This window comes from Macaca fascicularis, chromosome X (assembly GCF_037993035.2).
Source record: "Macaca fascicularis isolate 582-1 chromosome X, T2T-MFA8v1.1".
NCBI lineage: Eukaryota > Metazoa > Chordata > Mammalia > Primates > Cercopithecidae > Macaca > Macaca fascicularis.
Genome location: NC_088395.1, coordinates 53,198,255 through 53,224,183, shown reverse-complemented (window position 1 = coordinate 53,224,183; position 25,929 = coordinate 53,198,255). Strand labels below are relative to the sequence as shown.

Sequence of the window (25,929 nt, the reverse complement as noted above, 5' to 3'; positions counted from 1 at the left end):
CAGAACTGTTGTGAGGATTGAGAGAGATCAAGTATGTGTAGCACCCAGCATACTGCCTGGCACTTAATAGAGGATTTGATTCCTGTCAGTTTCCTGCTCCTGCCCTTCCAGGAGCCCCTCTGCTCTGGAGCAAGGTATCTGAGAACTGACTGAACTCTGGAAAGATTGCCCTTTGCCATAGGCTAGAAGGGCCTTCCCGTCCTTACTGTGAACCATCTGCCATGAAGCTCTTTTTTGAAGGGCAGGGGTGCTTTGAGAGACCTGACTGCAAGAGGGCATGGGAGGGGAGAAGTCATAAGAGTGAAGGGAAGGGAAATGGAACAGGGAGAGCAGGCACCAAGAGGGATGAAGGGAAGGCTGAGCAGGAAGGGAGGGTGCAAGACGGGAGCTGGGCACTAAGGGTACTTCGGTGATGGAGCTGCAGTTTTGGGGGAGACAAGGGCTGGTCGTCCAAGGGGCAAAACAGGAAGCCTGGGGACAGAGGGAGGGAGGAGGGAGGAGGAAGGAGGACGGAGGGCTAGGGTCAGTCAGATGGGCTCTCACTCCTGTTCCTGACCTTTGCTCCCTGTCTCCCCGACTGCCACCCAGCGGAGCTGGAGAAGCAGAAAGGTATGATGCGGCCTAACGCCTCACAGCCTGGAGGGGCCAAGGACTCAGTGAATGGGACGATGGCCCGCAGTAGCCTGGAGGACACTTACGGGGCAGGCGATGGGCTCAAACGGGGCGCACTCAGCAGTTCCCTGCGAGACCTCTCTGATGCAGGTAAGCCCTCTGGGCCCCTGCCCTGGCTGGGGAGACACGGGACCAGGTGTCCTCTTTGCCTCCTGTCACTGGCCACCAGCCTTCCCTCCACCTGCCACACACACACGCACCCTGCCTTCACCCAGAGTCCTGGGCGCTGCGCCACAGGGGGCCTGGGAGCCAGGTCAGAGCAGGGGGAGCCCAGCGTTTGGGCCAGGGCATGTGAAGTGGGGCCACAGTCTTGGTGCCTCTCTCTTGCTGCTCCACCTCTCCTCCTCTTCTCCCTCTTCTGTCTCTCCTGTACCTCCACTCCTCCTTCTCCATCTTTTCCTCCTCTCTCTCCTCCTTCTCCACCTCTCCTCCTCCCCACCTCCCCCTCTTCAACGGGGGAAAGGGATAATGGGGTGTCTGTCCCCGGGAGGGGCCCAGGCCTGGTGCCCAGCTCTGGAGCCCAGCAGGGTAGGGAGGGGGGGTTGCTGCTCTGACGCTGGGCTCCTTGCTTGTGGGTGCAGGGAAGCGGGGGCGGCGTAACAGCGTGGGATCGCTGGACAGCACCATCGAAGTAAGTGCCAGCTCCTGCCCCACTCGTCCTCTGCATGAGCCCTGCCCCGGCCATGGAGACCCAGAGGAGGAGGGGACCTGTTGCTCCCCCCTTCCCTGCTGAGAACCGTGCGGCTGCCTCTCCCAGCCAACCACTCTCTCCATCTGTCCTCAACTCTGTCTGTCCTCATTCTGCCTGTCTCTCAGCCTGTCTTCCACTCTCCCGTGCCCACTCTCAACCCCAGGGCCGACGGCGAGTAGGGATGCCCTTGGAGTTGGGCCACGAGAAGCTCTTACCTCCAAGTCCTGCTCTTTGACCCTGGGCGAGTCACTCTGCCTCTCTGGGCCTAACCTTTTCCCTGCCTGCAAAATGGGGATGAGGAGGAGGTACTGCTAATTTCTCCTCTCCCAGCTGAGGCTCAGATGAGATAGTGGATGTGACAGCCGAGCTTTGCAAGCTGGGGAGCTCCACATATGAGTACAGGACTGTGATTTGGTTTTTATTACAACTTGGGGTTCGCTATCTCCCCAGCTCCAGCCCTCAGGGACAGGGGTGGAATTTAGGGCTGGGGGTTTAGGGCATCTAGCCTGGCCTGACTTCCCCCCCTCCCCCCTTCCAGGGGTCTGTTATTAGCAGTCCACGCCCTCACCAGAGGATGCCACCTCCGCCCCCACCCCCGCCGCCAGAGGAGTACAAGAGCCAGAGGCCCGTCTCCAACTCCTCATCCTTCCTGGGCTCCCTATTTGGAAGCAAGCGGGGCAAGGGGCCCTTCCAGATGCCACCACCGCCAACAGGCCAGGCCTCTGCCTCCTCTTCATCTGCTTCTTCCACGCACCACCACCACCACCACCATCACCACGGCCATAGCCACGGTGGCCTGGGGGTGCTGCCTGATGGGCAGTCCAAGCTCCAGGCCCTGCATGCCCAGTATTGCCAAGGACCAGGCCCTGCCCCGCCACCCTACCTCCCACCCCAGCAGCCCTCTCTTCCCCCACCTCCCCAGCAGCCCCCACCCTTGCCCCAGCTAGGCTCCATTCCACCGCCTCCCGCCTCAGCCCCACCTGTGGGGCCACATCGCCACTTCCACGCCCATGGCCCAGTCCCAGGGCCCCAACACTATACCTTGGGCCGGCCAGGCAGGGCACCCAGACGGGGAGCTGGAGGACACCCTCAGTTTGCTCCACATGGCCGCCACCCCCTGCACCAGCCCACATCCCCACTGCCCCTGTACAGTCCTGCTCCCCAGCACCCTCCAGCCCACAAACAGGGCCCTAAGCACTTCATCTTCAGCCACCACCCACAGATGATGCCAGCAGCAGGCGCGGCTGGGGGCCCTGGATCCCGGCCACCAGGGGGCTCCTACTCCCACCCCCACCACCCCCAGTCACCATTGTCACCGCACTCACCCATCCCGCCCCACCCCTCCTACCCACCCCTTCCCCCACCCTCCCCCCACACCCCGCACTCACCCCTTCCGCCCACCTCCCCCCATGGCCCGCTGCACGCCTCTGGGCCCCCTGGCACAGCCAACCCCCCCAGTGCAAACCCCAAGGCCAAGCCAAGCCGGATCAGCACCGTGGTCTGATGAATGGAGAGAGTGAGCTGGGGAACAGGAAAGTCTGGGGAACCACAGGAGAGGGACCTTACACCCTCTTTGCTTCCTCGGTTTTTTCAAAAATATATATACACATAGCAATGTCCTCCTCCCCATGTCCTCCCTGCCTTGGGACCCGTCCCCTCACCCCCAGCAGTTGCCATGGGGTTTCCTTCCAGATTCGAGGATCCTTGCCACTTGAAGCCTGGACTCAGGGTGCTCCAGCGCTGGGGAGTGGTGAGGGCCTTCCAGAGATCCTCGTTCTCTTTCTCCTGTCTTCTTCTTCCCCACTTTTCCCTGGAGGTCTAGCTCTGTGGCCTCAGACCTCTGGGCCTGTGTGAGCTCCCTGTCAGCTCTGGCTGGCGGAGAAGGGCAGGTGTCCAAAGCTGTCGAGGTGAAGGCTTCCTCGGGGCTCCTCTGGCCGTGTGGGGCTAGGAGAGTGCTCTGTAGAGTTGTGGTCAAACCTCAGCTGGCTTGGCCCTCTCTCTGACCTCAGGGCCTGGCCACACACTTCCATGTGTCTTTTTGCCTGCTGGAGGACACGGACTGTCGATGCACTCGGTGGGTGGGACCCTGCTTATGTTGGCCCCACGTGGGGCAGTGCTTCCTCTCTCGAGCCAGTCTATGCCCTTTCTCCAGTAGGCCCCAGCCCAGACCTCTTCGGCTTCAGGAACTTGCCTCGCCCTGCAACGTTCTTATCCTGATCAAAGTCCAGACAGGTTTTGGGGGGGCTCAGGTCTGGGATGAGAAGGGCACTGCCCTCCCTCACCCATATTGCATGCCCCCCCCCCATTCCCTTACACCTACCCCACCTACAACTGAAGACAATGCACTTTACAGATATCGCCCACACACACCGCGCTGGGGCAGGGCACCCAGCATCAGCCCTGGGGAGAGAGGCTCCCAAAGGGCCACCATGAGCCCAAGATGTCCTTCCTGAGGCAGAGATTGAAGCCATCAGAGCTGGGGTTGGGAGCCAGAATGCCTGAGTCCTTCTGTCCATCAGAATCTCCGCTGCCTCTCCAGCCCTTTTGCAGCCCTGTTTATTTATTATAAATATATTTTTTACAAGCCCCAGCTCCTCTTCTTGCCCCGCATATCCAGCTCCTCGCTCAGCTCCTGTCTCCCTCTCCCCTCTCCACCATGGGCTACAGTTACAGACAGACAGAGGGACCCTGGCTGTACGAAGGGCCAGGGCCACTGGGGCTTGGGGGCGGGGGAGGGTGACAGTGGAAGGGGCTGTATGGAGAGGAGCTGGGGTTCAGGCATTGTCTTTTTTCCTCCTTGTATATAAGAATGTATATTTGATGCCTCATAAAAGACCTTGTGCTCACCTCCTGCCTCTGCCTCCTACTTCTGCGCCCCTTCCCCACTGTGGAGCCCGTGGAGAGAGGCCTTAGCCCAGGGAGGTGATGCGCTAATGTTAGAAATTCGGGCACCTGGGTGGATGAGATGCTTTGCTTGGAGGGAGGTGGGAGTGAGGGAGGTTTTTCTATCTCATTTCATGCACAGTTTGCGTGACAGAGTGGCAAGAGTATGGGCTTTGGAGTTGATCCAGTTCACATCCTGGGGTTTTCATTCCTAGGCATGTGAATTCGGGAGAGTCACCCTCTCTGAGTCTCCGTTTCCTCAGTGTAAAACTTGGGCTGATAAGCCGTTGCCACATGGAGATGATGATGATTCCCAGGAGTAATGGATGCCAAGGAGCCAGGATAGAGCTGAGCAAGTTAGTTCCCTTCTCTTCCTTTCATAGGATGGATGCTTCCTTCCACTCTTGGGGCATCTCCTCTCACCCTGGATGTGGCTGGCCTGGCCTGGCTTGGGAGCTTCTCCCTCATCCCCACAATGGCTGGCCACATTTCTATCCTTGAGGGTGGGAGAGTGATTTGGAAGGCACAGGGCTAGATACATTTTAAGAGCTCTGCATATATACTTGGGATGTTAGATAACAAATAGCTGGACTCCCTTTCATGTACAGAGAAGGGGACAGGCTGAGAGAAGGGAAGAGTCTCTCCCAAGGCCACTCAGCAAGTCAGGATGGGGTTTCCTGACTTCTAGCCCCAGGGCCCTTTCCAGTCCTCCCAAACCTCTTCCCTCTGAAACGGACGTGTTTCTAGCATCACTGATTATGTCCTGGATCTTAATCTAGCGCAGGAGAAGTGGGGTTGAGCCATGGTTCTTGGTTAAAGTCAGCAGGCTCCCCAGAAGCAGCATTCAGTCACTATTTTTGCTGCCTTCCTAGAATCTGGAATGGCCTCTTAAAGGGAATGGTTTGGATGGCCTCGCTCTTAGCAGCTCGGACCAATTATTTGTTTTCTTCCTTGTATGCATGTTCAAAGGTGTCCCAGGGAAGACAACTAGCAAAAGCAGCAGCTGGGGCCACCTACACATTTGATGCTGCCTTATGGACCAGACGTGAGGGTTTGAAGAGCTTAGACCCACAAGGTCCTGAATCAAGTCCAATCAACATTTTTTAGTTTTCTTCCCTGCTGGACCAAGCTGCACGATCGTTTCCCTACCTTCAGCTTGATTCTGGTCGCATTTTTCCAAAGCTCAGCTTTTAGCACTCAAATCCTGGCTCAGTGACTTGCCTGTGCTGCATTTGGCAAGTCACCTAACCCTTCAGAGCCTGGCTTTCCACCTGTAAGATGGGGATAATAACCTTGCAGGACAGTTAACAGATGCATGTGAAGTGCCTACCTCATGGCCAGACACACAGTAAGCCACCTACAGAGACCACTTATCTTTACATGGGAGGTGTTCCACAAGGTGGCCCAGCCAATCTCTGTGGTCCTAACTCTCATTCCTCACCCACACATTGGCCATCCACTTACTGTTCCCCAAAAATGCCTCTGTGTACTTTCCAAACTCAGCATTTTACTTGTGCCTTTCCCCCCTGCCACGATACTCCCCCCAACATCCCTGATGAAGGTTTTCCCAACCCTTGCAAGATGGGCTTGAGGAACCCATCCTTCACAAAATGTGCCCTTCATCACATTCTCTGAGATCCTTCCCCACCATACCTTAAGTGGCGTGGGAGTGACACTGGTCTGAATCATCCCCATCCAGAGCATTGCCCCATATAGTGCCTGGCACAGCCCAGATGGTACTAAAATTTTGTTGATCGAATGAATGAACGAACGGTTCTTTCTAAGTCTCAGAGTTAGATATCTTTGCATTGGTTGATTTACTGATTGATGCAACCTGTGTACCAAGTTTCCGGGCCCCTCTGGGAGCTCCTCATGCTTCCTTCAACTGTTTCCTAAATTCTCCTCCTCCAGTCCTCATTGCAGTCCCAGCGCTGGGCTGTCTGTGCTCCTCACCCCCTCCACCCCTCCAGAAATGCACTGTCCAGACTGTGGAGGGGTAGTTAATCTCCTCACTTCCCCATTTCTCTGAGGACCTGAAGACAGCAAGCCCATTGACTATTCTTATATCAAAGGTGCTGCTGCCAATCTCTCTGGGGATACAGATGGGGAGAGACAACACATAACAAAGAACAGAATTGCTTGAACCCGCGAGGCGGAGGTTGCAGTGAGCCGAGCGAGATCACGCCAATGCACTCCAGCCTGGGTGACAGAGGGAGACTCTGTCTCAAAAACAAACCAACCAACAAACAAACAAACACAAAGGACAAAGGTCCTAGAATCTCAGAGTTCTTATGTTTGTTCTCCAGTGCTGTCCAGTAAGGTCTGTCTGTGATAAGCAAAATGTCCCATACCTGTGCTGTTCAATATGGTAACCACTAGCCACATGTGGCTACTGAGCACTCAAAACGTGGCTAGTGCAACTGAGGAACTGCACTTTTCATTTTATTAAATTTAAATGTAAATAAATAAGCACATGTGGGTAAGTGGCTACCACGTCAGACAGTGTAGGACAAGAGTTTCAGGAGTGGACAGACAGCCTGGTGGGGATAATGTGAAGATGATAAAGTAAGTACACGCCCAGAAGGAAGCCCTGGGTGTGTGGGAACACAGAGGAGGGGAAAACCCAACTTGGGGTGTGTGGGTGGGGTCAGGCATCGTTTTCTGGAGCCCCCCCTTTTAGTGGAGTAGTCCTGAAGGGTGAGTAGGACTTAGCCTGACAGAGAAGGGCATTTGTTAGAGGGAGCAGCGCATGAAAAGGCCTGGAGGTGTGAGCGAATGCAATGTGTTAGTAGCACAGTAAGAAAGGAATGGGAACTGGAGCTCCAGCGGTGGGCACAGCACATGGTGCAGCGTGGAGACAGGCAGGTCTCCCCAGCTGCTCCCTGTTACTCTGTTGCCAACAGGTTTCTCACGCTGGCCTCAGCAGCAGCTAAAGTAAGACCAGGTAACAAATTGGGCTATCTAATATCTCCACTGTAAAGTTACCACTTTCCCCATTGTAGTGGATGAGTATCTTGTGGAGAGATGAATGGAAATGTTGTTACTCTCAAACTTCCACTCACTGGTTTTAGCGTTCACTGGAACAATTATTATGGCTGGGGTTGTCAAATGGTGATTTTCAAATGCCATCATTCTTTCAATATGTATTTTTTTTTTCTTTTTTGAGGCAGGGTCTCATCCCATTGCCCAGTGCAGTGGTGCGATCATAGCTCACTGCAGCTTCGAACTCCTGGGTTCAAGTGATCCTCCCACCTCAACCTTCCATGTAGCTGGGACCACAGCCACACACCACCACGCCCAGCTAATTAAAAAAATTTTTATAGAGATGGAGGTCTTGCTAGGTTACCCAGGCTGGTCTCAAACTCCTGGCCTCAAGCAGTCCTCCCAAAGTGTTGGGACTATAGGCATGAGCCACTGCACCCGGCCTGGGCATGTCTTAGTTGGCTTTCCACTATAAGGGAGGGCTTTCCCTTCTACATGTATTTATTTATATCCTTATGGACTTAATGATTGTTTATTTCACTCAATGGTTTATATGTAACCCATTAACATCATTCTTTATTTTGATATTCACAACCCCAGATTTGGCCAGTAAGAAGCCCTCTAAGCCCCTGTGTCCTGTGGCACATCTCCATCTTTTTATGAGCCCTTCCAAGGAGCCCTGGTTTTTTTTTTTTTTTAGTAGAGAATGACATTTAGAAACCAAGATTTGGGCACTAGGTGTTACAGCAATATTTGAAGAGCTTGCTCTTTTATTTTGTAAAGGTTTGAGCATCCATTGATGATTTTCTAGCTCCATCATTCCTTCTATATAATTTAGAATTCTACTTTCCCTTTTCTCTCACTTTATTTACTTATATCAATGTGGAGTCATGGATTTTTATTTTAACCAGTGAGTTGTAATCCACTACTGTCATAATTCATTTTGAATTAACATTATTTTGGATAAATCATTTTGTTGTTATGTATATGTATTAAGCACATACTATACATCTATATTTCTATACCAGACATCGATATTTCTCTCTCTGCCTCTGTCTAATAAACCATGAGTTCACACAGATACCTTGAGGAGGCTCTTTTAAGAGTAAAGGCTAGAGATAGTAAAAGGCTCACAAGAGGAGTGGAAGATGGCGAGGAGGAGGGGATGGATTCTAGAGCTATTTAGGAATCAGAACCAACAGCTCAAACCTACTTCAGAGCTGGAAGAGACCATATTTTACAAACCAAAAAAGTGAGACACAAAGTCAGTGTCGCCCAGTTGATACACAAAACACGAATGGGGTGAGTGTGGTTTTGAGCCCAGATGAGCCTTCCAGTCACTGCTCTGCACCAACTCCATGTCAGACCCTGTCTCCCAGGTGGATAGGTGAGGCCAAGCCAGCCCCCAGCCTGGGGTGAGCTCCTTGATGCATCCCAGTTCTTAAGTCCGCAGCGCCTAGACTCTGGTTGGCCCCCAGCAAGACCCATGGCTTGGGGAACAAACCCATTTCCTGAATGCCTTACTACATTGGGAGCACCATCTGAGACTTTTACAGGTAGAGTTGTACAACAGTCAGACAGACCTGAGTTTGAGTTCTGGTCCTGCACTTACTAGCCATGTGAGGTGAATATGTTTACACTTCCCTGAGCTTCAATTTCCTCATCTGTAGGATGGGGATAACAATACCTACTTCATAGCACCTGGCCCTTGATGAATGGCAGTCATCATTATCTCTAATCCTCCTAACAACACTGTGAGGAAGGGATTATTTAGCTTCATTATATAAAGGAGAAAAGGCTCAGGAAGGTGAGGTAGTTGGCAGATCTCAGTGGGTGCATGTCAGCTCCAGGAAAGTAGAGACTACGTCTGTCTTGGTCACCATTATATTCCCAGTGCCCAGAAAATTTTCTGGTGCATAATAGAAATTTAATAAATATTTGTAAACGAATAAATTCTATCTCATTGGCTTCAAAGACTAGTGATTTCTATTTAATTTTCCAGGACAGGGATGTGTCTGGGCTAAAGTACCTCAAAGAAGCCTGTAGGAAGACTGTGCAGAGCTGAGACCCAAAATCTGGCCTCCTGATTCCTGATTCATGCTCTTTGTCCTTCCCTGAACTGCCTCTGGATGGAAAGGCTGAACTTCCTTCAGCCTAGGATCTACCGTATTCTCCCACCTTCTAGATTCTCCTCATCCTTCTCTGGCCAGGCCTCTGCCTCCTTTTCATCTGCTTCTTTCACACACCACCACCACCATCACAGTCACAGCCACGGTGGCCTGGGGGTGCTGCCCGATGGGCAGTCCAAGCTCCAGACCCTGCATGCCCCATATTGCCAAGGACTGGGCCCTGCCCCACCACCCTGCCTCTCACCCCAGCAGCTCCCTTTTCCCTCACCTCCTCTATTCCTGGTGAGGGCAAACGACAGGAAGAGCATTTGACCAGAGTCAGCAACTTCCTGTGTAACATTGGGCAAGTTGTTTAATCTTTCTGAAACTTGGTTCCTCATCTACAGACTGGGTAAATTCACCTACATCTTTCCGAAGACTGTTGCAAAGACTAAGGGAAATAATTGGCATGAACTAGCCATGTAGGCAATTAGATGCTTATCCATGTGAGAGGCTAGTGGTATTACTGTGATTAGCATCACTTTGCCTAGCTTTCCTGCTTCCTGTCCAGACAGCTGTTCAGTTGGACCATCCACCTGTGTTTCTGGTGGAGAGGGGCTGAGGTTTCCCCTGACACCTAGAAAACTAGAAAGATGTCACTTAATATCTTTGTTACTTGGGACAAGTCTCCACACGAGCCAAGTGGGGATAAAGATCTTGAACACTGAAGGTAATATAAGGATTCAGGTGATAAAAAAAATATAAAAGCACTAGCACAGTGTCTGACACAAAGGAGATTCTTAATGAGTTTTGGCATATTGGTTGTTGACTCTCAGAAATAAAAATAACAGCTACCAGATACTGAGGGCCTGCTATGTGCCAAGTACACGACAATTCTGCAAGGTATGTAGTATCCCCATTTCAGTTACAGAAGTTGGGACTTGTTCAAGGTTACAAACTAGAAAATGGCAGAGCTGGTGGGACTGTAAGGCATGACTCTTTGAGCCCAGGGCATGAGCTCCTACCTGTGTGCCCTGTTCCCTCAGCTAGGATGTCTTTAGCTCAGTCCTGAAGTAGGCAGGATGGACCTAATTGGCACAGTATCTGATTAGGAACAGTTAACTGCACGAAGGTATGACACTCCCTACCTGCCTTAAGCTTACAGTGGATGTTTAATATGTTAAACAGGAAATGTTTGCAAAAAGTATACATATTTTTCAGTCAATATATGCTAAGGACATTTATTCATTTTTCTTTTGTTTACTCAACATTAATTTACTGCTTAACACACCAAGTGCTAAGGAGGTATAAGGCCACATGGTCCCTGCCCTTGAGGAATTCATAGTCTGATGGGGGAAAACAAAATTACTTAATCAGCATGTACACAAGTACTCAAATATTTGCACAGTAGGTGTTCAAACTACATGCAGTAGGTCCACAGCTGATGAATGACATAGATGATCCTCCAATCAGTAGATGTCTGATGTCTGTGTACAAAGTACTGGTTTGATACTCATTCAAAGTACTGTAGTTGCAATGAACCTATTCAGAAACTGCTCAAGGAACATGCACACAATAGGAGTAAATGTACATACAGTTGGTACCAAATGCACAGGGGCTATACACAATAAATACAATCAAAGTACACGGATGTTTGGAAAGTACACTGCAGGCTCACAAATGGGCAAACAGGTGTTTTACACAGTAGACACTGAATAAATACGCCGTTGCTAAATATCCAATAGTTAAACAGGCTTATTTTGTCGGAGTGTATGCAACTAATGTGTACACGGTAAAAGTGAATACAGAAGAGTTGAAAGCATTCATTAAAATGCTGACTCCCAGTGACTTTTGGGGGGTAAGAATCGAAACCCCATCGCTCTACCTGTAACTTGGATGAAATAAAGATTTCCTCCTTTACTTGGGACTCAGGAGTCTAAAAATCCATAATCCCCGGGGAGTAAGCAGCTTCCTGCCTTCCTTATTTCAAAGCCCCAGAGGTGTCAGTGTCTAGAGCTGGAGCCTAGTACATCTCCCCCCACCCCGCGGGCCAGCAGAAGGGGTCCTTTGCAATCAGGCTCCCAAAGCCGCCTTCCGCAGCCCACACCGGTAAGACCAGGGAGAAGGGACACAGAACGCTGGTGCCGGGATAGCGACCCGGTTGAGGTCTGCGAGGGAGTGCCGGTTTGGCTCCACCACCCACGGACACGAGCTCCTCTTCCGGTCTCCATAATGCGCATGCGCATCACTGGCCTTTAAACGTGCACCGCCGGTCCATCCGGAAAGAGGATCCGGCAAACTAATTACAATCTTGTTCCTCCGCCGTTGCAATGAACTATTTTCTCTCAATCGGGGGTGGTACTTTTGAGTAACCCCTTCCGAATAGAACCCATAGCAGCCTATTTAGCTCGGTCTCCACTATATGAAGATTTCCTAGGGCTTGGTGTGACGCAAGGTATACGAGGCTCGGAAGGACACCGCGCGGAAGGATCCGGTTTGTTGTGGTGTGGGGAGGGGGAGACGCTGACAAACCAAGATGGCGGCGGCGGCGGCGATGAAGGCCGCGGTGTTTGGGAGGTAACTGTGGTGGCGAAGGCTGCGGTAGTGGGGAGGCAACGACACAGTTTGGAAGAAACGGAGCAGGACGAAGAGGCGGTAGCAGTAGCGTCAGCTTGAGACTCTCAGAGCACGACGGCCACACGCCCCCCTAGGCCCTCGGCGGGCGGCGGCTGCCCCGCTTAGGGCCTAGCCTCCGAGCATTGCCTCGGCTTCAAACAGCGGCGGCGCCATGAGTCCTTAAGGGCGGTCCAAGCCCTCCTGATCCCTGGCCCAGACCTAGGGCCCACCATGGAGCCGGGGTCCGACGATTTCCTACCGCCGCCGGAGTGCCCAGTGTTCGAGCCTAGCTGGGCCGAGTTCCGAGACCCTCTTGGCTACATCGCGAAAATCAGGCCCATCGCAGAGAAATCGGGCATTTGCAAGATCCGCCCACCTGCGGTAAGCCCCGGGGCCGGTTTTCGCCGGCGGCGAGACGGGGAATGAAGCAGTAGGGTAGCCAGCGGCGAAGTCTGGGGCGGAGGGCAGCTCGAGGTGGGGAGAGTGGGTGGCTGGGACCGTTGTGGATGCGGCGCGGATCGGAAAAAGAGTGTTGGGCCAGGGGTCCTCTCGTTGTGTGAGGCCCACGGGTGACCTGGAGTCACAGATCTACCCCCACTCCGGCTCTTCAGAATCACTCTTGGTTTAAAACCGGGATTCCTAGTGGGCCGGAGGGAGTTCACAGAGAGGCACCCCGCACATCTCTTAGTTAGCCCGGGCCACGTAGGTCGAGGCTGTAAAAATAAGGCGTTTCTCCAATCTGTTGTCATCACTTCCCTTAAGGCACGCAGCATGGTATAGTATTAGTAGAAAGATCGCAGCCCTGAAGGGAGACAGACTTGAGTTCAAAACTCCACTTTGAAGCTTAGCAGCTGTGTGACCTTGGGAAAGTAGAAGTAATCTCTCCGAGCCTGTGAAATGGGTCCCAGGAATGGTTATTTAGAGGATTGAATTAAACTAGGTAGCGTCTGTATGTAGTAGGCACTAGATAAGTGGTAATTATTGTGACTGTGAGGGTGTTTGATGTGGTCATTGGTTATTCCTATGTAGGTTGACTCATATTTACTCATACCCTGCCAGGCCAATTCATCTATGATAATATCCTGGCCTGCTGGACCAGTCAGGAAATCAGTCTCACAGGGATTGCTCTGTCTCCCTTGAGGTGGGTTCAGGGAATTGTCCTCTTATTTTCCTCATCGAAGGCAATGTCAAGGCCTTTTCTGCACATCATCCCGCAGACTTGACTTCCTATGGAGATGTTTGGACCAGTCAGCTTGGTGGTGGGGTGTGAGTCCTTCTCAGATTTCTACTCTGTTCTGGTCCAGGATGTAGGAGATCCCAGAGGATAGGGCACTCTTGGGCCCCCAGAACAGAATGGAGCCATGGAATTCTGTCCCCTTTGGAACATGATTCACAGGGGTCAGCAACAAAGGCCATAGCTTTCCTCCTAGGCCTGGCTTCAGGCTAGAAGTCCCTCAAGGGCTAGGGCAAGCTGCTGCCTTGCTGGTATGGTGGAAAAATGATGATAATGTTCAGTGATCACTTGGGATTCCAAGCGCAGAAATTGAGCTTTGCTGGAAAAGGGTGTTTTTGAGTGGGTGTCTTCTGGCTGAAATGGAATAGGAAGCTTCATTCCTACCTGAGGAGGGCACCACAGGCCTTCTTATCCAACTTGGTGCTTTCTGGTGCTCAGCCACAGATCTAGGATGGTTTCAGATAGATCTTCTAGGAGGTGTTGGGTAAGCTAATTTCTTCCTTCTTGGAGTCTGGCCATAGATTTCTGAGGTATCCTTGTCCATGGTGAGGGAGTGGCAGTGGGTAGAGGGTCAGGAAGGCTAGTGGAAGGGAGAGGCAGGAGTCCTGGGCAGCCTCAAGGAGGCACTCCCTGAAGTAGTTGGGCAAACCTGTGGGAAAGAGAGGCGTAGGTGACATGGGGGTAGTTGAGGCCTGAATTCCTTTTTTTTCTATCTTGGACTGACTTAGGCAGGCTGGCCTTGTGCCGGTGTTGTTATCCTGCTTTGGGGGATCAGGAAGGGAAAGAATGACATGTCCCAGGTGTGCATGGCCAGCAGGAGGCCATCCTTTATTTTGCTTCTTTTCGCTGGTCAACAGTGTGCTTCCCTCTAATCCAGGATACCTGGCTGTCTGGTTTGGTTTGGTGTTTTCCTTCTCTATGGCTGCTCATAGGACACCTTTAGGCAGCTGGCCTTCTTCTGGTTGAAGTTTGAAGTACTTGCTCAAGTGATGCTTGGGCCCAGGGTGGGAACCTGTATATGGGTGGTGCCTGGGAATTGGAGGTTTGCTGGAGGAAGGATGGTTTCGGGCCTGAATTGCTGGGCAGGTGACTGCTATGCCTGGGAAAGATGGGTGGGAGGAGAGTTGTGGGTACCCTGAGTAGACCCAGGGGAGTTTGGAGGGATCTTACTTTCTTCATCAGGTAGCCAACCTTTTTTATCACCACATCCCAGTAATACCAACATACTAAGCATTTGGCATACAGTAGTCTGGAAATGAAGGCAGGCGGTTTGCAGGGCCTTCCCAGGTATCTGTTGCATCCATGGCTCCTGCTGTAGCATTCCAGGGCTGCCATTTCCTGTCAGGTGCTGATTGTCTAGAATTTGATTCAGCAGGAAAGAAGAGTGCCCGGAGTTTGGGGTTTGAGCACCTTTTTAGCTGGGTTACCTGTGCTGAGGGGACTGCCCTATCCTGATGAGAGGCAGGCGGGCACGGGGAGCTTGTCTGGATTTGAGCCATACCATTTTGGCCTGCGTTTTTTTTTTTTTTTTTTTCTTTTTGGTCCCTGCTTACTGAGCCCCAGATATTTGCCACCTGCTTTGGCTGGTAGGGGAAGGGGAGTGTGGTCTGTGTATGCATGCAAGTATGAGTCCTCTAGCCCATTTTCTAAAAGTGTGTGTGCAGAAGAGGTCAGCAGATTTTCTTCTCTTTTACTGTCTCCCCCCCACCCATGTGTATGCATATATGTATGAACACTGGTGTCCGGTGTAGTGCAAAGGCCTTGGATCAGAGGTCAGAAGACGTGGGTTCTTGGCTCCGCCACTAACTCAGCATGTAATTTTGGAAATTTCACTTTTTTTTCTCTGAGCCTCACTTTCCTCGAGCATTGATTTAGGTTACTTTAGGTTCATTTTGCCAACCCAGCAGGAACCAGGGCTCTGGGAAGGAGAGGACTGCGTAGGAGGTTGGAAAGGGGTGTTGGAGAGTGGGTTCTTCACAGCTGACCTTTGGGCAGGACACAGCAAGCTCCAAATTGGCAGGGCAGAGTTTCTCCCACTTTCATGATTCTTACCTGACTTCCCTCCCCAAATCCTCCCATTCTTTGCCACCACGGTCAGGCATCCCAGCTCTTACCCCCACCCCCTGGAGCTCCCTCCCCTGCCTCTTCCTGTACCAGGCAGGTGTATGAGAGAGGATCCACAGGAAGCCTTCCAGACTGGGTGAGTGATACACGTACTTGCTCCCTGTTCCTTGCTCTTCCCTGCAGTGTCTATCTCAGGCCCTTAAACTGAGAGAACAAACATTAAAGGGCCAAACCTTTACGTCCTGCCAGAATCGGAGCTAAGCTACCCTGCATGTGTATTGTGAGGTGTGGTCAGCCTTACACGTCAGGTCATAACGATGACTCCTTTGAATAACATTTTCATTTGAAAACTAGTTTTAATTTTTCTTATTGGTCTTGTGTGGAAGCCAGGGCTAGAGTTCATATTCCCACCTCACAGATGAGAAAACAAGTTCAGAAAGCTAAAATGTCATAGCTAGTAAGTAGCAGATCTAGAATGTGAACCCATGTCTTCTGACTCTAGATCCTGTGTGCTTTCCAGTACTCCCAGGCCTGTGTGTCCTACAGCACATGCCTAGGGGATAAGGAGTTAATGTGGGTGTGGAGAAGGTTTAGGGTCAACAAAACAGAGGCTCCATCTCTTAATTTCTTGAAATCCTGGCACTGTACTGTTGGGTGGGACTCAGGAGAAGTTTCCTAGGGCATGTGCATGGGGCCTTGGGTGTGGACTTGAGGGCTGCTAGACTCTTGTGAGTTCTGGGGGGAGGTAGGGGTGGGTGGTTGGGTAGGATGTTTGCAGGTTAAAGGGTCTGGAGTGGCTAGAGGTCTGGGAAGGTGCCAGTGAGATTCCGAGCTGCTTTTGGTGAGTTCGGTCTTACACTATGCTAAGATAACTCAAGTCCCTTTTCCCTCTCTACCCTCTCAGGACTGGCAGCCACCCTTTGCTGTGGAAGTGGACAACTTCAGGTTTACCCCCCGAATCCAGAGGCTGAATGAGCTAGAGGTGAGAAGACTAGGAGCTGGTGGTGGGGTTGGGAGAATGGATACCTGAGTTCTAATCCCACTTCCCTTATAGTTTCTCTGACTGAGGTACTTTACCTAGCTAGGCCTTTATTCTCTCTTCTGTGAAATTGCATTACTTTAGTGTGCCCAGGGCATGGAAGAAGCTTTAGAACTCTGAATATAACCAAGAGCCAGGGGCATTTAGCATTTGTGATTTGATAGCCCAAAGGCTAGGGACATATATCTCTTTCTCACAAAGGTTTGTTACTTCTGAAGCTCCCCTGTGAACTAGCCTACCCTAGCTGAGTCAACAAAAAGGAAATATGGAACTGGCTGATACCCCTTCTTCCTTGGCCAGCTGAATGTGGCTTCATATATCCAATTCATCCACAGCCCTGTGCTTTCTACTTTCCTTCCATGGGTGCTTGGTAAGGTGGGAGTTTAGGTAGATGGGCAGAACAACACAAGAACTGGGCTCTGTGGAGGCTGGAATGGTTAGAGACTTGGCCAGGGGTCAGGCAGGTAGGATTTTCCTTCTCCCTTTTGTTCTGTACAGGAAGTCCAGGCCCTTTTCATGGACAGGTGGGGTTTTCCCTGCTTGAGAATGCCTGGGGTAGTGAGATTAGGCTCACTGAAGCCATTTCCACGTAAGATCCTGGAGTTTTCCATGGAAGCTCTAGGTTAGGCATATGCTGCCGCTGCCACTGCCTCCCCCATTATTATGTACCCACAAATCTTACTAGATGTCCAAGGGGTGGGGATTAGGCCCAGGCCCAGCTGAATACTTACACCCTAAAAGTTCACTTGTGTTCTAGACCAGAGTTCCTCAGCCTCGGCACTATTAACAGTTTGGGAAGCTAAGGTGGGAGGATTGTTTGAGTCCAGGAGTTCAAGACCAGTTTGGGCAACATAGCAAGACCCCATCTCAGAAAAGAAAAATATATCTCGTCAGGTTTATAGGGGTACAGCTTGGGCAAGATGTTGCCTAGCATGACACAAGGGCAGGTTTTCTATAGAGGGAGTGCTGGCTAATGAGAAGGAGCAGGGATGAGGCCAACTTCAGAAAGCTAAGGGGCTGAGGTCGAGGGAGCACTTCCTTGCCCTTTGAGGGTTCTCACAGCTGAGGAACTGTAGGTTGTTTCTTCGCACAAATAGACCTTAGTTTTTCTCAGCTATGAAATGGAAAGAGCTGTCTTTGTTCCCCCTAATGGGATCAGGGCAAGGTAGTGAATGGTAGTGACTATCTAGTTCTTCCAAGAACCAGGCCCTCTGACTGGAGTGAGGAGGTTATAGACTTGGGGCCTATGGGAGTCCTTCTTGGTTACTGAGATTTCAGGGAAGCATGATACATATCTTGTTCCTAGTCTCTTTGGCCCACATTGGGTCCTGGGTTGGCCAGGTGCTAGTGCTACTCTGATATACCATCTCTTAGTTCTAGGCCATTCTGTCTATAATTATAGCATGCACTTTCACCCTTCAGCCACCATGGAACAAGTTTGGTGGTACATAAGGAGGTGCGTGTGCCTTTTTGGAGCTTTCTTTCTCTGAAACATGCCTAGAGCTTAGATATAATTCTGAAATTTGCAGAGGATCTTCACTGTTCCCCTCATTAAGTCTACCCCTCTGGGGTAAGTGGACTGTGCAGTTATTTTCCATTTATAATTATTAATAAAAGAAAAAAGGAGTCCACAGTGAAACTGATTTGCTCAAGACAATATAACAAATAAGTAGCAGAGGGAGAGCCAAAGCTCAAGTTATGTGGCACCAAAATATCTTGATGCTTGCTGTGTGACCTAACTCCTCTGAGCCTCTGTTTCCTCATCTGTAGAGGAAATGATAATACTCACATGACCCTGTCAGGGAGATTGACAGAGGACATATCTAAAGCTTTTGGCAGTTGTGACCCTCTCTATTGGGACTTGGGCTTCTCTGATTGACTAGAAGGTGACAAATGAGAGAGAAGTGGCTGGGTGCAGTGGCTTGCGCCTGTGATCCCAGCTCTTTGGGAGGCCAAAGTGGATGGATTGCTTGAGCCTAGGAGTTTGAGACGAGCCTGGGCAACATGGTGAAACCTCATTGCTACAAAGAATACAAAAATTAGCTGGTTGTGGTGGCGTGCGCCTGTAGTTCCAGCTACTCAGGAGGCTGAGGCAGGAGAATCACTTGAGCCCAGGAGGTCAAGTCTACAGTCAGCCGTGATTGCACCACTCCATTCCAGCTTGGGCGACAGAGCAAGACCATCTCAAAAAAAAAAAAAACAAGAAGTGAGAACGAGGTGGGGCTAAGCACTGCCTAGAGTCTGGGATCCGGTTCATTGGGAGAAGCCCTGGGTAGTGAAAGTGTGGACTGCTGTATTCCTCTGTTCTCCCCTAAGATTGGACCCAAAGATAGTGGTCAGTGGGAGGGGGTGGCCAGCCTCTTTGAGCCATTTTTTCTTCAGGCCCAGACGAGAGTGAAACTGAACTACTTGGACCAGATTGCCAAATTCTGGGAAATCCAGGGCTCCTCCTTAAAGATTCCCAATGTAGAACGGCGGATCTTGGACCTCTACAGTCTCAGCAAAGTAAGAACAGGTTTTTGTCAAGCACCCCCCACCTCACCCCAATATCCTTGGTACTGTGGGGGCCCCCTTAGTTTGAATATTAGATCTTTAGGCTGCAATGGAAGGGGCACAGCTTGGTAGCACACAAGCTGTCATGAGAACATCTTGGAATCTTTTGCTGCAATTTGAGATTGGGATAAGGGGATAGCCTCCTGTGAAGTGAGGGACTAGAGTTGCCCTCATTGCCCTTTTGCCCTTTCTACAGGCCTACTCCCTCACAAAAATACACATGGCATATCCATGTCTTTTCCTGCTTGTTTTTTCAGATTGTGGTGGAGGAAGGTGGTTATGAAGCTATCTGCAAGGACCGTCGGTGGGCTCGGGTAGCCCAGCGCCTCAACTACCCACCAGGCAAAAATATTGGCTCCTTGCTACGCTCCCACTACGAACGCATTGTTTATCCCTATGAAATGTACCAATCTGGAGCCAACCTTGTGGTAAGGATGTCAAAGTGGGGCAGGGCGCGGCTTTACCCTTCAGCACAGATTTCCACACTTGCTCTTAATGAAACTGGTTTAGCGGACTGAAGATCTGGGAGTTGGACTCTGCTCTTTCCTAGTGATGCTTGTTCTCTTTCTGCACTGCTCAGGGTCAGAGGTCCTGGAGTTATCTGTACAGCTAGCTTATTTGTTATGTGACAAAGTTTTAACTGATAGAGAAATCAGATAAGGGAGAGCTTGGGCTAGAAGGTGTGGGAAGAGATGGCGTCTGATTTAGTTGGGGAGATGGTTGGTTGGTGGAGGAAGTGACTGGAAGGGAGGAGTGATACAAGCAAAGGCACTGAGAATTCCCAAAGTGTGTGCTTGGGTCAGGTGAGTGGACCACAACTTTGGATGCCACTGGGTGAGGGTAGAGGGAAGTTCTTGCTTTTGCGGGCTGGAGTCCCATGTCCTGACCCTTACCCCTCACCTGTCCCCAGCAGTGTAACACACGTCCATTTGATAATGAGGAGAAGGACAAGGAATACAAACCCCACAGCATCCCCCTACGACAGTCTGTGCAGCCTTCCAAGTTCAACAGCTATGGCCGGCGGGCCAAGAGACTGCAGCCTGATGTGAGTACTCCCCTTCTTCGAACTTAGAGCTTTGAGGTGGAGGGAGTCCTTTCCTTCCCTTTGGCTAAGGCTGTGTTCCCTGTTCCACTATCCCTTCTTTTGTTCTCTGAGTTCTTCTGAGCGTTAGTGTGTGCCTCTCTCTGGCTTCACTTTTGCTTTTTTCTCCCCTCTCAGCTGAGCTGCTGAGCTGGGTCTTGATCTGTTTGTGCAGCCTCTTTTGTATGTCTGCTCTTCTTGCCTGTTTTGTTCCTTTCCAGACTTACTCTGCTCATAGAAGTAGAACTCTTCTTTCTCCTTATACCTGTGTCTTTTGTTTTGTTTTGAGACATAGGGTCTTGCTATGTTGCCCAGACTGGAGTACAGTGGCTATTCACAGGCTTGATCATAGTGCACTATAATCTTGAACTCCTAGGCTTGAGTGATCCTCTCGCCTCAGCCTCTTGAGTAGCTAGGACCACAGGTGTGTACCACTGTTCCCAGCTCCTTATGGCTATGTCTTCAAGCAGAAGCTTATGTGCGAGGCATTCTTCTTGGCACTGGGAATACAACAGAGAACAAGATGGACACTCCCTGGGCTCAATGAAGCATGTAATTTAGCAGATCCTATTAGTCACTGCCATTTGTTGGTAATGCCAAACACTGCTAGCTTTTTCATATATATTATCCCTAACCCCCCTCATAACTATAAGGGAGGAGGTAATATTCTCATTTTACAGTTGGGAAAACTGAGATATCCTGTCTTTTATTCCTTTCCGAGAGAGGGCCGAGGAGGCAGCTCACCTACCCTCAGTCTCCAAAAAGCAACACTGAGTTCTTGGCTTAGCCCATCTGTGCCTCAGCCCCCAGCATATCAGGTGATATGTAGTCTGAGTTATTGTTCTTTTAGGATGGGACAGTCTGCCCCAGATAGCAGTCTTGATTCATTTCCTTCTTTCCTTCCAGCCGGAACCCACAGAGGAAGACATTGAAAAGAATCCAGAGCTGAAAAAGCTACAGATCTATGGGGCAGGCCCCAAGATGATGGGCCTGGGCCTCATGGCCAAGGACAAGACTCTGCGGAAGAAAGGTAAGTCCTAACAGGCTGGGGTGGCCTCACCTGAGGAGAAAAGTCAGGGCCCTAAGTGTCCTAGACCTCTGTTTACAGCCATTTTTCTCTCTCCCAGATAAGGAGGGGCCCGAGTGTCCTCCCACAGTAGTGGTGAAGGAGGAGTTAGGTGGGGATGTGAAGGTGGAGTCAACTTCGCCTAAGACCTTCCTGGAGAGCAAGGAGGAGCTGAGTCACAGCCCTGAACCCTGCACCAAGATGACCATGAGGCTGCGGAGGAACCACAGCAATGCCCAGTTTGTAAGGACCCAGCCCTGACTTCTTAATGCTCTGCTTCTCGTCCCTTCAATAAGCATTCCCCTGCATGGCACTGGACCAGGTCGCATTAACCACAAAAGCGGGCCTCCATGGGCCCTGCCCTCAGTTAGCTTCCTTAATTGGGGAAACAAAGCCAACTCACATGGAACAAAGAGCAAGAAAGGGTGATCAAGTGCTGTCAACATGAAGTGCTGGAAGGGTCCAGAGAAGGAGCCTCACCATTGCTTCAGGATAAAGGCTAAGCTCCTCATTGCCATGCATGATCCAGTCCCTGCTGACCTCTAGCCTCATCCCCCAGCACTGCCCACCTCACTCCTCTGCTATAGCCACACTGAACTCCTTGTAGGTATGTTCATTTTTCCCCGTAAGATGCACTATGCTTTTTCATCCCTATCCTTTGCACATGTTGTTTCTTCAGCCTGGAAGAGATTCCCCCTGTTCTCTGCCCTGTTGCCAAGTTTTGTTTTGCCTTCAGGTTTCAGCCAGTTTCAGGTGTCACCTTTTCAATGAAGTCCTTTCTCAAGGCTATCCCCCCTTATCTCCAGCTGCTTTGAGTGCTTCCTTCTCTAGGCTCCACAGTGCCCTTTATGGACCGCTATTGGCAATTTTTAATTTTTATGAACACATGTCTCTAGAGTACTGTATATACTTGGAAGGATACCATGTCTTGTTTTTGTGCTAGAGTCCAGCGTAGTTCTGAACATGGGTTTAGTAAGTGTTTATTGAATGAATAAAAATGGGAGGATTCAAGACTGGATGATGAAAGACTGGTCTCGCAGCTCTACCTGCTTATTTGGGGAGGGTACATACATGCAGTTGAGCTCCAGACCTAGCATGGCTAGCTTGTACAGGACTGTAAATCATTCAGCCAGCAAACACAGTGGATTTCCAATGGAGAACTTTTGCTCTTCTCCCCTGGCAGATTGAGTCATATGTCTGCCGGATGTGTTCTCGAGGGGATGAGGATGACAAGCTCCTGCTGTGTGATGGCTGTGATGACAACTACCACATCTTCTGCCTGCTGCCTCCTCTGCCTGAGATCCCCAAGGGTGTCTGGCGGTGCCCAAAGTGTGTCATGGCGGTAAGGCCTCCCCACTCCACATCTGCGTCATAGGGCTTTCTTGCCTTCCTTCATCTGGCCTTATTGAGGGCAGCTTCTTAGCTCAGCCATAGTCTTAGGTTTTGGGTCTCTGTGGTGGGATTAGGCTGGGCAGAGCTTTGGGAGAAAGGAGCAGGAGATTCGGCCTTTGCTTTTGTCCTCTAAGAGCTGCCAGACCACCTGGAGAGGTAAGCATCACAATTAGACTGTATGTGGTGACATATAAACAGAGGCTAAATTGTGTGTTAGGAGCTCTGAGATAAACAAGTTCAGAGGAGAGGAAAATGGCTAAGGGTAATAATAATCAGGGAAAATGTCAGAAATGACACTTGAAGGATAGGAATTTTTTTTTTTTTTTTGAGACGGAGTCTCGCTCTGTCACCCAGGCTGGAGTGCAGTGGTGTGATCTCAGCTCACTGCAAGTTCCGCTTCCCGGGTTCACGCCTTTCTCCCGCCTCAGCCTCCCGAGTAGCTGGGATTACAGGCACCCACCACCACGCCTGGCTAATTTTTTGTATTTTTAGTAGAGACAGGGTTTCACCTTGTTAGCCAGAATGGTCTCGATCTCCTGACCTCGTGATCTACCCGCCTCGGCCTCCCAGAGTGCTGGGATTACAGTCAAGAGCCACCGTGCCCAGCCGAAGGATAGGAATATTAAGAAAAAAATGTTCTTTCAAATTCTGAGTTTTTGTTCTTTTTTTTTCTTTTTTAGAAAGTTTGGGCCGGGCGCGGTGGCTCAAGCCTGTAATCCCAGCACTTTGGGAGGCCGAGACGGGCGGATCACGAGGTCAGGAGATCGAGACCATCCTGGCTGACACGGTGAAACCCCGTCTCTACTAAAAAAAATACAAAAACTTAGCCGGGCGAGGTGGCGGGCGCCTGTAGTCCCAGCTACTCGGGAGGCTGAGGCAGGAGAATGGCGTAAACCCGGGAGGCGGAGCTTGCAGTGAGCTGAGATCCGGCCAGTGCACTCCAGCCTGGGCGACAGAGCGAGACTCCGTCTCAAAAAAAAAAAAAAAAAAAAAGAAAGTTTGAGGCTGGGCATGGTGGCTCATGCCTATAATCGTAGCACTTTGGGAGGCCAAGGTGGGCGGATCGTTTGAGCCCAGAAGTTTGAGACCAGCCTGGGCAACATGGCGAAACCCCGTCTCTACCAAAAAAGATACAAAAATTAGCCAGGCATGGTGGTGCACGTCTGTTGTCCCAGCTACTTGGGAGGCTGAGGTGGGAGGATCACTTGAGCCCAGGAGGCAGAGGTTGCAGTGTGCCGAAACCATGCCACTGCACCCCAGCCTGGGCAACAGAACGAGACCCTGTCTGAAAAAAAGAAGAAAAGACGTTTTGGAAAATAGACCAATTACTTGCCTTCCCACTACCCAGTGATAGCCATTGTTAATAGTTTGGTATATTTTTTTCTCATCTTTTTGCTGTTACTTATATGTAACTATAACAAGTTTGAGATCATGTTATATATTTTCATTTGTTACTTTATAACCATTTCTCTGTATTATTAAGTTTAATCAAGGTCTGGAATTTTTTTTGGATGGTATATCATGGGTATAATATTTATTTAGTTGTTTTCCTCTTGTTATATTTAGACTGAGGCAGTGATACAGGCTTTAACTAGAGAGGTGGGTGGCTGTTCAGGACTGGGAGGTGGAGGACTAGCAGGAACAGAGGTATAGTAGGAGAGCATGCCTACTATGGGTATAGGAGCAGTAAGGAGAGCAGCTGAAGCAGCAGTAAGGGCCAAGTGGCCAGGAAGTTGGGCAGGTACATTTCATGAACTTCCTACCTTTACCCAAATTCTTGGTGCTTATCTTCTACATTTCCCTCTGGATTTCTGGAGAGCAGACATTCGCCTTATCTTAGGGACTCAACTGTGATTGTAGAGACCAGGTGTGCACATGCATACATACACACACACAGACATACACAGATGAGGAAAAATCAGGGCAGTGCATATTGGCCTTGGTAGTGGTGGAGATTCCAGCTGGGGAGGAGTTTGGATACCAACAGTATCAAGACTGTCGACTCTACTTGACTCTCTAAGTGGTTATAAGTCAGTGGATCAGACTGACATTTATTTTTCAAACATAAGCATGGTGTGTGTCTGATTTTGGGGTACATATCGTTCTCATCTAAAATAATGAACATAGGTACAAATGAGGTAGACCCACATCCTGTCTTCTGAGACAGTCTCAAGAACAGAAGTAGTGGAGGGTTTATACTGTAAAAGCCAGTGTCTTCATTTTCCATCTTTCTTTTTCCTTTTTTTTTCTTGCGACAGAATCTTGCTCTGTCACCCAGGCTGGAGTGCAGTGATGCCATCTGTGCTCACTGCAACCTCCGCCTCCCAGGTTCAAGTGATTCTCCTGCCTCAGCCTCCTGAGTAGCTGGGATTACAGGTGCCTGCCACCACGCCCGGCTAGTTTTTGTATTTTTAGTAGAGACAGAGTTTCACTGTGGTGGCCAGGCTGGTCTCGGAACTCCTGACCTCAGGTGATCTGCCCGCCTCAGCCTCCCAAAGTGCTGGGATTACAGGCATGAGCCACCATGCCCAGCCCCATTTTCCATCTTTCAAGGTGCTAGGATATTCATTGCCATTTTCCCAGCCGTATAGTTCTAGTCTGGGCATAAAAAAACTTCCCTAAGCATCCTGCATAGAATCACATTTTAGAGGCCGGGCATGGTGGCTCATGCTTGTAATTGCAGCACTTGGGAGGCCAAGGCGGGCGGATCACAGGGTCAGGAGTTTGAGACCAGCCTGGCCAACATGGTGAAACCCCATCTCTACTGAAAATACAAAAATTAGCCAGGCTTGGTGGCGGGCACCTGTAATCCCAGCTACTCGGGAGGCTGAGGCAGGAGAATCGCTTGAACCTGGGAGGCAGAGGTTGCAGTGAGCTGAGATTGTGCCACTGCACTCCAGTCTGGGCAACAGAGCAAGACTCTGTCTCAAAAAAAAAAAAAAAAAAAAAAAAAAAAATAGAATCACATTTTAGTGAGAGAGGAAAAATGGTGGCAGAAGAACACCGGATAGCATATTAAAGTCAGAGCCATTTAGATAAAGTCCTAAAGGAAGAAAAGAGCATGAGATGACTCCCTGGAAGTTGTGAGACTGGAATTGAGTTTTGAAGAACCAATGAAAGAAAGTGGAAAAGGACATTTCAGTAGGGAGGAACTGAGCGAAAAAAGCATGATGGGGAATGAAAAGACTAAGCCGAAGTGTGGTAAGAGCAAAAGGTACAGCTATAAAGTAAGGCCTGCCTCAGGGGCCTTGAGTGCAGACCTAGGGCTCTTCTCCCTCCCTACCCCTTATATTCCAGTTCCACTTGTGAGGATTCTTCACCTCCTTGCCTCTGTTTTTGGTGACATGTTCTCCTTTGGGTTATAGGAGTGTAAGCGGCCCCCAGAAGCCTTTGGCTTTGAGCAGGCTACCCGGGAATACACTCTGCAGAGCTTTGGCGAGATGGCTGACTCCTTTAAAGCTGACTACTTCAACATGCCCGTGCATGTAGGTGATGGAGGGCTGGGGTAGTGTTGGGCTAGGATCATAGGTGTTGGTGCCAGATGGTCT

At 50.3% G+C, this 25,929-nt stretch overlaps 3 protein-coding genes and 1 long non-coding RNA gene across 48 annotated transcripts in view; 3 read left to right on the top strand and 1 right to left on the bottom strand.

Moving 5' to 3' along the window:
- The window catches only part of IQSEC2 (IQ motif and Sec7 domain ArfGEF 2), a 90,660-nt gene extending 86,451 nt beyond the window's left edge, over positions 1–4,209 (top strand). For 9 of the 13 annotated variants that reach the window (XM_045384258.3, XM_045384257.3, XM_045384256.3 and 6 more), the window contains 3 exons: positions 589–762; positions 1,254–1,303; positions 1,902–4,209. In XM_045384258.3, the coding sequence (XP_045240193.1) occupies positions 589–762; positions 1,254–1,303; positions 1,902–2,867 (1,190 nt within the window). In that variant the 3' untranslated portion in view covers positions 2,868–4,209. The remainder of the gene's footprint in view (positions 1–588; positions 763–1,253; positions 1,304–1,901) is intronic. The other 4 variants (XM_065538564.2, XM_045384263.3, XM_074029829.1 and 1 more) reach the window with 1 other exon arrangement.
- A 252-nt stretch (positions 4,210–4,461) lies between these two features.
- Positions 4,462–11,263, top strand: LOC141409438 (uncharacterized). Its single transcript, XR_012430236.1, has 2 exons — positions 4,462–4,602; positions 9,231–11,263. It is a non-coding gene; the product is annotated as an uncharacterized lncRNA (long non-coding RNA).
- Positions 11,264–11,858: 595 nt separating this feature from the next.
- Positions 11,859–25,929, top strand: part of KDM5C (lysine demethylase 5C) — a 63,454-nt gene continuing 49,383 nt past the window's right edge. For 9 of the 29 annotated variants that reach the window (XR_012430192.1, XR_012430190.1, XR_012430191.1 and 6 more), the window contains exons 1-9: positions 11,859–12,333; positions 16,155–16,232; positions 18,672–18,794; positions 19,100–19,270; positions 19,753–19,887; positions 20,830–20,953; positions 21,051–21,232; positions 22,173–22,331; positions 25,747–25,866. Coding sequence is in view for 17 of the 29 variants with exons in the window: in XM_005593635.5 (XP_005593692.1) it covers positions 12,184–12,333; positions 16,155–16,232; positions 18,672–18,794; positions 19,100–19,270; positions 19,753–19,887; positions 20,830–20,953; positions 21,051–21,232; positions 22,173–22,331; positions 25,747–25,866 (1,242 nt within the window). In the remaining 12 variants the exon portion in view is untranslated. Of the gene's footprint in view, positions 12,334–16,154; positions 16,233–18,671; positions 18,795–19,099; positions 19,271–19,752; positions 20,742–20,829; positions 20,954–21,050; positions 21,597–22,172; positions 22,332–25,746; positions 25,867–25,929 lie in introns of those variants that run through there. The other 20 variants (XR_006695488.3, XR_012430189.1, XM_074029823.1 and 17 more) reach the window with 8 other exon arrangements.
- KANTR (KANTR integral membrane protein) overlaps positions 21,954–25,929 on the bottom strand; it is a 117,912-nt gene continuing 113,936 nt past the window's right edge. For 4 of the 5 annotated variants that reach the window (XR_012430225.1, XR_006695498.3, XR_010584420.2 and 1 more), the window contains one exon: positions 21,954–22,529. The gene's annotated coding sequence lies outside the window, so the exon portion shown is untranslated. The remainder of the gene's footprint in view (positions 22,530–25,929) is intronic. The other variant, XR_012430206.1, reaches the window with a different exon arrangement.